The sequence below is a fragment of the Lygodium microphyllum genome, chromosome 16, assembly GCF_053477565.2.
Source record: "Lygodium microphyllum isolate KBCC chromosome 16, Lygodium_microphyllum_v1.1.10, whole genome shotgun sequence".
In the NCBI taxonomy this organism is placed as follows: Eukaryota; Viridiplantae; Streptophyta; class Polypodiopsida; order Schizaeales; family Lygodiaceae; genus Lygodium; species Lygodium microphyllum.
In genome coordinates, this window is record NC_141150.1 from 12707987 (window position 1) to 12720555 (window position 12569).

The window sequence follows — 12569 nt, forward strand, 5'->3', positions numbered from 1 at the left end:
TCATTTTGTACCTACTCAATTTAGTTCAACATAGCATAAATATTAGCTTCACTGGGACTTTTGAAATCTCCCAGACATTTGTATGCAACATTTTGGTCTCATAGGCCAACTTGGCCTGTTGTAGACGTTAATATAACTTTCTTTCTTTCTTTCTCTCTCTCTAATGCTCGGCTCATGTGGTGGAAGTGCCAGGCATTGCTTAATCATAACTGACAACATAACTGTAATTAACAAATCCAGTTCCATCTGCCAAGAATTGCGTGCACATGCGCACACACAAACCCCCCCCCCCCCCCCCAAAAAAAAAGCCAAAACCCCCACCAAAAAAGATTCATAATTTAGCTGCCAGTTAGAATGTTGCATGTAAATCAATTTAACATGTGTAGAATTTAAACAAATCATCAGTCTTTATTTATACAGAGTGCTGTGTTCATGATCTCAAGTCATGGGATCAAGAGCCTTGTCAATGAAATTAGGCATTGTCAACATGTCCGATTGAAACACTGTTTCTGCAGATGGTGTCTCCATGATATCAAGCTCATGATCCCTGCGGTCTTGATCTGAGACACCATGTTGCACCATTAATATAGGACCAAAGTCCAAGGAAGTCAGATCATCTAGGCCATAGTCATCTTCACATGACCCTTGTGGTGGTGGTATATCCACCCAAATCGGCACATTAGAATTTTGACCCAAAGGAATGGCAGGAGCATCCGACTTGGTAGCTGCATTATGAATATCTTCTCTGGGTTCCAAACTTGCTAGATGCAGCTGCTGCCGCTGCTGCTGCTGTGATGGAGACTGTCCAATAGAAAACAACTTTGCAGTTTCTTTGAATGGTGAACTGGATGTAGGAAGATAAGAGCGTATTGAGGACAAAGCAGGAGAGACAGAGTTGCTAAGAGCTGGATAAGATGGCCTTTCTGGGGTCCGAAACTCTTTAATTTTCTCCATGAGATCATGCTTGAGGGAACTTGACACAAATCTGTCGGATAACTTAGATGGGGTTCCAGGCTTCAACCCAAAGCTTCTCGAGTTTGTAGAAGTAAAGCTACCTGATGGCTTTTTAGATCTCGCTCTTTTCCAGGGATTTTTTGATCTTTCCATTTGACTCTCTTCCTCTAATTTTGCCAGCCTGGATACACACAAGACAGTTGTCCATCATCTGCAATGTCATCTGAAGAGGAGAAATCATAAGCACCTGCAAAATACCTGTGTCTAATCAGCTGGAAAGCTTCCTTTGTAGCATATGGTATCCCAGTCAACGGATCTATATACCTGCCATTTATGATACAAGCCAATGTATTACAGTTGCCAAACCAAAAAGCATTACTGTGAGTTAATTTGATCAAAAGAGCTTCTAAACAAATCATGTGACTGCATGCCATGTGCAACACCCTCACATACAGCAACACATTACAGAGCATATGTAGTCACCAAACTCAATTAGTTTGTTTGATGATCTTCCAGTACAACAACATATGTACATGCATACCCCTTTTTCTAGTAGTTCATTATCTTTCTTATTATATTACACATGGCAGGCCGGAATCTGAAAACCTGCCAGTGCAACAAGGCAGTCAGCTGAGAATGGCACACTCTCCAACAGACAAATATATATAGATTTTAACATCAGTGCATGAAAAGCTTTGGTTTTGCAAACTTGCTGGAAAGGCCATAGGATCCAAAAACTTTAGATGTCTGACAAAAGCACAAGCGCTTTATAATCTCCTAGGTTCCCAAGAAAATAACAAAATGTACCAACTAAACAAACCCTCATTAGAAAGACTATAAAGATGGGCAGTCTTCACTCACAAATCTGAGAACATCTCTAGCATTTTTGCAAGCACCAAGTTATGGTTCTCCACAAGCTTTAAATGGACAAGAACATGCCTTACATCTTCAAAGAAAAACCCACACCTAGCTAGAGAGAGGAACAACAACTATGATAGATGGAACTGAGAAGAGAGAGAGAGAGAGAGAGAGAGAGAGAGAGAGGGGAGAAGCGAGAGATGTCGCCGCACGAGCGTCCCGCCCTGCTGCCGGCCGCCTGACCTGCAGGCCTCGTCGCAGTCGTCGCCTGGCTGACCTGCGGGTCCTGGTCGGTGGTTGCTGTCAGGCCTGGGCGCTGTCGCCTGTCTGCTCGCCACAGATCGTCCTCTGGTCTGCGTCGCCTCTCAGCTCGCTACAGCGACTCGTCTTCAGCTTTGCGCCCCTGCCTGCTTGCGCAACCAGCATCACGTGCACAGGCCTGTGCAACTCTGCGTGGTCCCCTGTGCGCAGGGCTCAGGCAGAGAAAGCGAGAGAGAGAGCAAGCAAATCGGGGATGCTGTCACCTGCACTGGCCCTGGGCGCCCGTCAACGTCACCTGCACACTGCCTACCTGGCACGCCAACGTGACCTGCACACTGTCTACCTGTAACCGTGCGGCGCTGCATCGTGGAAGCCCTGACCAGAGAATCGCCAGGATCAAAGGGTGTGCTTGGAGAATACGTCCCTGCACAGGCCGGGACACGACAGTTTAGGGACAGGCAGATAGACATTTTACAAGGACAGATCTGTGCCAAGGAGGCAGCAGATTATCAAAGAGCAGAGACTGTAGACAGTACATCCTGCTGCTACAGTGAGGGAGCGAGCGAAAGAGAGAAGACAGCGGTATGGCTGGCCTGGATATGGATTTTCTCGACCGGACGGTGGCAGCCCTTGGCCCTGATTCCGATACAGAGGAGCCGGAGGATATGGTGCCATGCACGGAGGAGCCGCCTCCGGGTTCTGAACTGCCGCCGGCAGGCAAACGCTCTAAGCACACTTCAGACGAGCCAATGGGTCCTCAGGACCGTTCCTATGCGCAGGTTGCCTCCGAACCTGTGGATTCGCAGGAAATAGACTGGGAGCATTTGCTGGACTTTGCCAATACTCTGCTTGGCGATTATGTCCAGCATAATAATGAAACCTTCTCTGCTGCGGCTGCGGATGATGTGCTGGAAGCGACAGTGGACCCAAAATCAGTCTTGCGGTCCTTCTCAGTGTTCTATGACCGTGCAGTTATACTTTTTTTCACCGGCAGGATCCCAGTGCTCTCACATATTCGCCAGTGGATGCACCACTTATTGCAAGGGGAGTATGTTGAGGAGATCTTCCTTGGACCTCGCGGCTTTTATGAGGTGCTGTTGAAATCGGAATCGCATCGAGCTGAGCTACTGTCCAAGTTGCCACTATTCTTTGACCGCCGCTTGGTCCATGCGGTACCATGGCGCCCTATGGCTGACTTCCTGCGTCTGCTTCAACGCGAATGCCCGGTGTGGGTGGAAGTGGAAAATTGTCAAGCGGTATATTGGCCATTGTTGAAGGACGCGATGGCGGTTGTGGGCACAGTGCTGGTTCCCCCCAGCCTCAGGGCTATGAACCGAAACCGTTTATGCATGTTATGGGATACGGCCAGGAAAAGGCCTGCGTGGCTTCGCCTCAATTGCTCTGGCATGCATCCTTTGCATTTTCGCCTGAAATGGGGCAATTTTACCGGACACTGCTTTTCATGTGGTAAATTAGGGCATTTTGTAGCTGAATGCCCGGAACGGCAACTGTCTTCTGAGGAGGCGCAGGTTGTGCAGCCCAAGGATGACATGGTGCTTGATGCCCAGACACAGGAGACCCTTCAGCCCCCTACTGTCATGGATAAAGGTAAACAACAGGTCCGAGCTTTGGATTCTCCTAGCTCTGATTGGATTGAGGCACGACAAAAAAAAGGTAAAAAGTTGGACGCAGGCCTGGCAGATCCTGGGCCTCATGTTTCCCTGGATTCCGTGCGCACGTACACGCGCAGGAAAGACATGGTCACCCCACAGCAGGTTGCGCGTACCATGGCCCCGTCAGCCCCCCGCAATCCGTCTTCAAGGAAAGTCTATTCCGAGGGCCCCAAGGGCCCACCTGCTAAGCTGGCGTTTGATGCAAAAGGCAATGTGATTACTCCTTGGGATAGGCGTTATCCCCGCCCTGCTCCCAAGGTAGTGGATTTCCCTTCTACCTCTAAAGCAGGTCGCCCGAATTCATTTGCAGTATTGGCTGATTTTCTGGATGAGGGTGTCCTGGATGCCCTCGCGGAAAAGATGCAATCGAGGCAACAGGCGCCTCATTCTTGACTTCCTTTGTTTGAAAATATATGAAGATTGCCACGTGGAACGTGCGAGGCATTTGCTCTCGCCATAAGCAGCATACCATGTGGTCTGTCTTGCATGAGAATCAGTGGGATGTATTATGTGCAGTGGAGCACAAAAGTCATGGTGAGGCAGGAAAGGTTGTGGATTGTCGTGGATTTCGTCTGTTTTATGCAGGGACACATGCTAAGCATTATTCGGGCGTGCTGATGATTGTTCATGAGAAATACCAGCCTGTTCTTGTTAAAAATGATGTGCACGGCCGCTTTCTAGTAATCGAAGTCCTATTTGAAGGCGAGATTTTATGGCTGCTGGGACTTTATGCTCCCAATGATCCCGCATCCCGACGGGATCTATGGTTGACTTTGCAGGGCTCCATGGCACTTGGCCGTAGAGGGTTTTTGATGGGAGATTTCAATATGTGTGTTGACTCTTCTCAGTCCACCTCAGGGCATTCGGTAATGGATACGCCAGAAAGCCGGGTGTGGAACTCCTTTGCTTTGCACATACTTAAGCAAGATCTTTGGTCGTGGCTTCACCCTTCTGTTTCAGGTTTTACTTTTCATTCTGCGCAATATGCAACCACTTGGTTGCGATTGGACAGAATGTATATCATGCAGGGGGATGATTTTCTTCCCGAGATGCTGGAGATGAAGGTCTTGCAGCAATATGCGTTGTCGGATCATTTTCCCCTCCAGCTTGAGATGCGGGCACAATCTGTTGCACCTTTTATGCAATTACTGGATAAGCTCCCTTTACGCTTCAACTCCTCTTATTTGAAGCATCCAATTTTTTAGGATTATATGCAGCAACTGATTGAGAGGTTCTTATTGGACTTTGCCTCTGAGGGCTTGGCTTCGTTTGCACGCCTGCTCTCTAATGTGCAGCGGGTTGCTCGGCAGTATGGGATTCACACTGCCTCTCTTTGTCGCCGCCGTCGACTTGCAGCAGAGGACTTATTGGCCTTGGTCCGTTCCTTGCTCCTGGATTCCCCAGATGATGATTTTCTGCTGTCACTGGAGCGGCGTTTGGCCCATCTTATTCAAGTCTTTAGCTTGAAATCTTATCAGCAGGCCAAGCTGCATAACTTAACTGACACATTGCAAGATAATGCCTGCTAGTCTCATAAGTTCTTTCGCGCCTTGCATGCTTCTCCGGCTCGCGAAAATATGACTCGACTTCAGGACTCGGAAGGTCGCATGGTCACTGATCCGCAGACCATTATCAATATGTGCAAAAATTATTTTATGGATCTTTTTGGTTCTTCATCCTTGCCGTCTAGCCAGGTTACGCATGCCCGCTCGGTCTTCTATCAGCTGGTCCACCAGCAGGTTCCGTTTGATATGCAAGCCTCTTTGGAGGCGGATATTTGTGAAGAGGAGGTTATGGATGTGTTGTTGCACCTGCCTAAGGATAAAAGTCCTAGTTGGGATGGTCTCACTAATGAATTTTTTGAGCACTCAGCCACGCAGTTGGTAAAGCCTTTAGTGGTCATGTTCCAGCAGGTTTGGGAAACAGGGGTCATGCCTTCTTCATGGAAAGAAGGCCTTATCAAACTGATCCCCAAGGTCCCTTCGCCGTCAAAGCTGCAACACTGGAGACCAATTTCGTTGATGGGCGTGATGTATAAAATCTTTTCCAAAGTGCTGGCAAATCGGCTTCACAAGCACCTTCCAGCTCTTGTGCACCCCCTCCAATATGGTTTCATTAAGGAACGCAACATTTTGCACAATATCTTGAATGTGCAAATGGCTATTGATTATGCGAGGCACTCCAATCAGCAAGTGGTCTTGATTCAACTGGACCTGGAAAAGGCGTTTGACTGTGTGGACTGGTCTTTCCTCGCAGAGCTTATGTCTGCTATGGGCTTTGGGATCCGCATGTCCCGATTGATCTACACCATTAGTACTGAGGCTTCTTCAAGAGTTATGCTTAATGGTGGGGTCACAGAGCCATTTCTCCTTGCACGCTCACTCAGACAAGGCTGCCCTTTGAGTCCTCTCTTCTTTGCCTTGGCGACTCACCCGGTCCTTTCAATGTTATCCTCCATGGCGGCTTCTGCCCAGCTGGCAGGGTTATCTCTTCCTTTGGGGCAGCACTTCATTAGCCAATCTTTGGCTGATGACTCCTTTATGATTTTGCAAGCGGACAGGGATAACATTCGCAAGGCATTAGATGTTTGGACGCTCTTTGGTCAAGCTTCTGGTCTTCGCATCAATGCCTTTAAGTCAGCCATTCTCAGTTGCACGGAGCCTGATTTAGAGTCATTAGGCTGGCAGGGCCAGGTGGTTTCTCGTGGCTCGATTGTCAGGCATCTTGGATACCCATTGGGGGTGGATGTACGGCCAAAGGCCCTGCTGGAGTGGATTTCACACAAACTGGCCGTGAAGTTTATGTATTGGAAGTCGCAAGCCTGGCCGTTCCATGTCCGCCTCAAAGTGGCTCAGACAATTATGCTACCAATGCTGACGTATTTCCTGCCATTACTGCCATGGACGCCCTGTACTTTGAAGGCTCTTACTCATCCCATTCGTTTCATGCTATGGAAGAAAGATTCACTGCAGGCAGGCATTTCCTGGATTTCATGGTCACATGCATGTACCCCTAAGCGCATGGGTGGTGGAGCTATTTTGGATGCAGAAACTCATATGCTGGCTCTTCGTTGGTCTCTGTTTCGTGCCATGTGTGTGGATCATCACCCGTGGACCATCATAGCCCGTTATTTTCTTGAGGACAGCGGCCTCCGCCAGGGTAACACACGGCTTCGAGCCTCATGGTGGCATGTCCTTAATGCTGACGCTCGATTCTCCAGTCCCTCTTCCTCTTTGTTAGTGCATTTGGTCGGCTCTTGGAAAGTGGTGCTCCAAAAGGCCCGTTGGCATCCTGTAGGGGACCGCGTGCAGACAAATTCTTTTCAGCTGGAATTGTTGGCGGTATCCACATTACTTTCATGGGAAGATAAACATCAGCTCAGACCAAGATTTAACCGCATGGCCCGTTTGGGTGTGACTTCGATTGCGGATGCTACCCTCGCCACTCGCAATGTCCTTGCATCATTTCGGACTGCTAGGAGGCTTTTCAGGATCCCGCGCGGATACCGTGATTTATGGGGGAAGCTTTTCTCGGAACTTCAGGGTAGGCAACCCTTTCCTGCCCTGGCTATGGATCGCCCTTGGCAGGACTGGGACCTTGCAGGCCGGTTGAGTCTGGAAAAGGCCTCTACTAATCAGGTGTATCATCTTCTCATTAAAGATCACCAATGGTTGGGCGTGAAAGTTAATGCTGTTTGGGGCCTGCGGAAATCACTGTCATGGTGGCAGGCAACGCTGATGGAGGGATGGCAGAACAAGACACCTTTCAAATGCAAGGTCTTTCTGTGGCGGGTAATGATTGGTGGTCTTCCTCTTGCCTCGGCCCTTTCCAAGCGTCGAATCTCGAATGGCACTTGCTTCTTCTGCACCACTTCGGCGGAATCGGCCCGACATCGTTTTCTTTCTTGCCCGCTCGCCAAGAACATCTGGTCACTCTTGTCACGAATCTGGCACGCGGTGGTGGGGTCTTCACTGACTCCCTTCGATTGGGTTTTTGTGCGCCCGAAGTATCCCACACCGCCACCGTTACATATGAAGATCTTATTCCATTTTTTCAGATACTGGGGATGCTGACACATTTGGACTACCCGAAATGCTTTTCTCTTTGATTCGGCTTCTAATGTACTGCGACATATTGCAAGGCTTAAAGGGCTCTTGCATTGGCAGCTAGATCTCATCAGGCACTCTGACTTGCTCCCTTGGGAGGATTTGTATTCCTGGCATTTGGCAATTGCCTCTGGGTCCTTGCCATGATTGGTGTAACTTTTTAGTACCCTAGTCCGGGGATTTCCCACACGTTGGCCTACGGCCCTCGTGCCTCTTGTACTCGTGTAATCATGTAATCTTGTACTTTTTTCGTAATTAATACAATTACCTTTTACGAAAAAAAAAGAGAGAGAGAGAGAGTGTGTGTGTTTGTTGTATCTGCAAAAGGCCAAATCGGCCTATGAGACCAAAATGTTACATCAAAAAGTCCAAGAATTTTCCAAAGTCCCAAAATAGCTGTCATCTAATGCCATGACTAACTAAATGGAGAATAAACAATACATAGCTGATGAATACAAAATAATGTCTAAATTGCTCTAGGGTTACTCTCATCCCAAGATATCTCTCATGGGTCTATCTGAGAGAGAGAGAGAGAGAGAGAGAGAGAGAGAGTTGCAAAAGTACAAGGCTAAAATGAAAATATAGATTGATGTGATATGTGATATGCAAGTTTAAGTGATAGAGCTTCAATATATAGGCTAGGGTACACGCCCAAGCCTTTGACCGTTACAAAGTACTTGATGGTGTACTAGATGTTCACACTTTTATACTCACACTAACACACTATAAAGTGCGTTCACTCACAAAGATCATAAATAACTAAACAACCCCCTTCAGGTCATGGATGGTTGTGTTAAGCTAAAAGATGCATTATAAACTAATTTGCTATTTATAACCCCAAAACTCAAATCACCGAACTTTCATTTTTAAAAAAAATACATTCCAAGAGAGTGTGAGTCCCATAAGCCAAACCCTAATTTGGGAGGATCCACTCATTTATAAACAAACAAGCTGCCCACCACTCAGTCCTATCTTGTTTTGCAAGTTGTTGGTGCCTTGTCTTTGCTGTCCACACACTGTCTTCGGAGGATATCTTAGTTTGCACTGTTGTCCACTGCATGCCTACATCCAGCCCTCCTACTGCTGTAGACAACTATTTCCAGCTTGCTGTCCACATCAGACAGGCTATGTTTGCTGCTGTACATCATTACCAGCCTGTGTTGTCACCTGTGCAATTGTCGCCTGCTGCTGCTGACATCATCATCTACATCTGCATTTACTGATCATCCAGCTCAGCCATACAGCCTGCCATGTCATCAGATCAGCTGTTTTTTGCTGCAATGGCTGTCGCCTTTGTCCAGCACTGATCCAAACTCTACATATCTGTATTTGTTGCCGTCGTACACTTCCAAAGGCTGTTTACTGCATTTTGGGATGCATACAAAGGATGACACACTCTCGAGCTCATAGTCTCTACCCCAATCCTAGAGACACAGGAGTTTGAGATTCACTATTTACCTTGCATACTGTATTTGCTGCATTGAGTATTTTATTTATTCATTATCATTCTTTCATCTTCAATGTTCATTGTCTCCGAGTTACCCTAACCCTACTAAGTTCTTTTATCAATTTGTGCTTTGTCATACGATTGTGTTTGTTATATGTAGATGAGTATTTTTTTACATGGTATTAGAGCTAGGTACTCACTAAAGAAACCTCGGCTTTTGATTTGGAGAGCTTGTCATAAGAACAGCAACATTAGAGGGAAGATGACTTCAAACACTTCCTCACCATTTCAATCTTCGGAACCTTCAATGCCAAGAGCTAAGCAAGAGTGGGCTTCATAGCTTGCCCCACAAGGATCTAACACAGGTAGAGAGACATGGACTACCATGGAGTACAAACCATATGAGATCTTATGAGCCAAGCATGACCTCACCTGCCAGACTTCAGTCAATGAGGAAGGGAGTCCCTCTCTAGATTCTTTGAACCTGTATACTTATATAGATAAGGCTCACTTGCCCCACCTCACCATCCTCTCACGTTGACTCTTTGGCACTGGTGAGTCATAAGGGATGATTGCATCACCTACACTAGAAAGCAAGGGGCAGTCAAGCCCTTCCCTTGGTTTGAAGAAGATTACCCCTTCCATACCTTGGCCAAAGGATCCAAGTCATAGTTGGGGGAGGATGAGGATGACGCATCGAAACAAAGTGGATGCAACTATGGAAGCATAGAAGATTGTTGTAATAGACTACACAACACAAGGAAAAATAGAAACAAAAGAACATAGAAGGAAGCCATATACCAAACATGAGATAGTTGCCTACAATAATGAGTCACTAGTTGTGTGAGCACTAGCACCGGCTCCCTCTCTCCAACAAAACCTGCACTGGAAGTCTACAAGTAAATGATCATAATTGAGGAGGAGAGAGCCAAAATACATAGGCATAAAATAATACCAATCATGCATCAGGTCAGCCACCAATAAAATAATGATAAGATTTGGCACCAGAATCCTCAAAACAAATCACTAGAAAAATGCCTAAAATAATCTAATGTGCTCAGCCCACAAATACGCATGCACACAGACACTCACGATTTGATCAATCTGCTAATGTCCTATCAGTCTGAGTATATTTCAGATAACATATTTTGCAAATGTATGAAAAGTATGAAAGTACGTTATTCATAACATACTTGTCCTGTTATATCTTTTTAAAAGAGTCCCAAGTGCCCAGAATCGAATGATTTTCTCTTGGCCTGCCCAAAACTGCTGTGATTTTACACTGTAGGGCCTAGGTGATTTACATTTGGCCAAAACAACTATTGTCAAGTGTCCTGAAAAAACTACTACTGAACTAAGTCACTGACAACATCTGGCAAAAACGATTGTTGTCCTCAAAAATGACTGCTGAACTGCTCAACTACTGAATTGATGAATGCTCAATCCAGAACTGCGGCGATTTTTCACTCTATAGTGCAGGTAAAAACAATTGCTCCTCCAGCCTCAAATTTCAATCAATTTTCTTCTCCAGGTTTCAAGGTTACTTCAAACACTTCTTCAGAGTTCACTTCACTGCAGGCTGCAGCCATGGTAAGAAGAAAGAGATGTGAGTGGGAAGTATGTGACTAAAGTCAATAAACTCTAGCACGGCATGTGCATGATGAGGTGCAATTTTTGTGCCCATGAATGGGATGGTGGTCCAACCCAAATTAGATCACATATTTTGAGCTTGAAAGGTTTTGGGTTGAGAGATGCAAATGTCCTCTTGCTGATATAAAGAAATTGTGCGACGATTGCATGTTGGATAGGAGCAACTTGCAAGTGCACCAGGTGCAAATGTTGATCTTGAGGTTACTGATTTGCATGAGTTCATTGAGGCTTCCACAGCTGCAAATCATGAAGGAGACATGTCACACTCACAAGTGGCCTCTTCTTCCAAAAACCCAAAGAGCTGACAGTAGCAGTAGTGGCAATCTTACAAAAACATGGGCTTTACGAGCAAGAAAGAATGCAAACATGGTTGTCCACAGATTCTTTTATGCAGAGGACATCACGCAATTTAAAGTCTATGTATTTCTAGGCAATGCTGAAAGCAGTTGGAGAGGGGTGTTCTAGCTGGGAGAAATGAAAAAAGTATGGATGTATTATTGCAAGTGATAGCTGGTCAGTTAATAGGCATAGACTTATTATTAGTATCATGGCTACTTCCATCCATGGCACTATCTTTCTTAAGTTTGTTGATACTAGTGGCAACTAGGATATATGTTTGGTATTTTGAAAGATGTAATTTTGGATGTGGGGCAAGAGAATGTGGCTCAGGTATGCATGGATAATGTTAGAATTTGCAAATTCTAGGCAATGCACATGTAATTCGTGTGGTATGGACACTTATTGAAGTGTCAATGTAGTGTGCGTACACCTAGTGTCTTTGGACATTAAAGTAGTGACACTAGGGTCTAGAGTAAGTAAATCTAACTCTAGTTAGTTGGTGGAAGGCTGGCTAGGTCAACCTATGACCTAAACTGGAGTTTAGTTCAGGAAGTACACTCTACTCACTTTGCTTCAACTCACTCAATCACCATCTCTTGTTTCTCTCTCCTCCATAGCTAGTACATTTCTCACATTTGGTATCAAAGTAGCTTCCGTGTGGGTGGCCACTGCCAACTAGTGCTGCTCCGTCTAAGCTCTTGCTGCCACTGGCTTCCATTCGTGCGAGGAAAAGTTGTTGAGTTGCTCAACTCAACTAAGCCTCTGTAGCCAATGGCCAAGTCAACCCGCCAACACCACCACTACCATAACTCTAGTCCATCTATCTTAGCCCGCCACTCTACAAAAGCATCGCCTCCTAGGCACCTAGAGTACCCACTTGCATCGTAAGCTGGCACGCTAGAAGCAGTCTCTCTGCCACTCTATAGCGCATGCGTGCCTTATCTATCAACATTGCACCCCGCCAATGCCTCTTGCGCTTGTGTGGGTCCTTTGCAACGCCGTCTACATCTCCTTCCCTACACCCACTGCTGCTGCTTTCCTTGTCGCCTACGCCTCCTTTAGCTGAGCCGCCTTTTGTGTCTAACATCTATTGCTTAAGATGCCTGCTCCAACAACGCCACCCTGCCAATGCCTCTTGCGCTTGTGCTGGTCCTTTGCAACGCCATCTACATCTCCTTCCCTACACCCACTGCTGTTGCTTTCCTCGTTGCCTACGCCTCCTTTAGCTGAGCCGCCTTTTGCGTCTAACATCTATTGCTTAAGATGCCCGCTCCAACAACG

The 12569-nt window shown here is 46.4% G+C and overlaps 1 protein-coding gene across 1 annotated transcript in view; it reads right to left on the minus strand.

Annotated features, from left to right (window-relative positions):
- Positions 1 to 347: 347 nt before the first annotated feature.
- SWC2 (DNA binding protein SWC2) overlaps positions 348 to 12569 on the minus strand; it is a 72800-nt gene continuing 60578 nt past the window's right edge. Inside the window, exons 10-11 of the mRNA XM_087695481.1 lie at positions 1213 to 1278; positions 348 to 1135 (exon numbers count right to left, since the gene is read on the minus strand). Of these exons, the coding sequence (XP_087551607.1) occupies positions 439 to 1135; positions 1213 to 1278 (763 nt within the window). The 3' untranslated portion in view covers positions 348 to 438. The remainder of the gene's footprint in view (positions 1136 to 1212; positions 1279 to 12569) is intronic.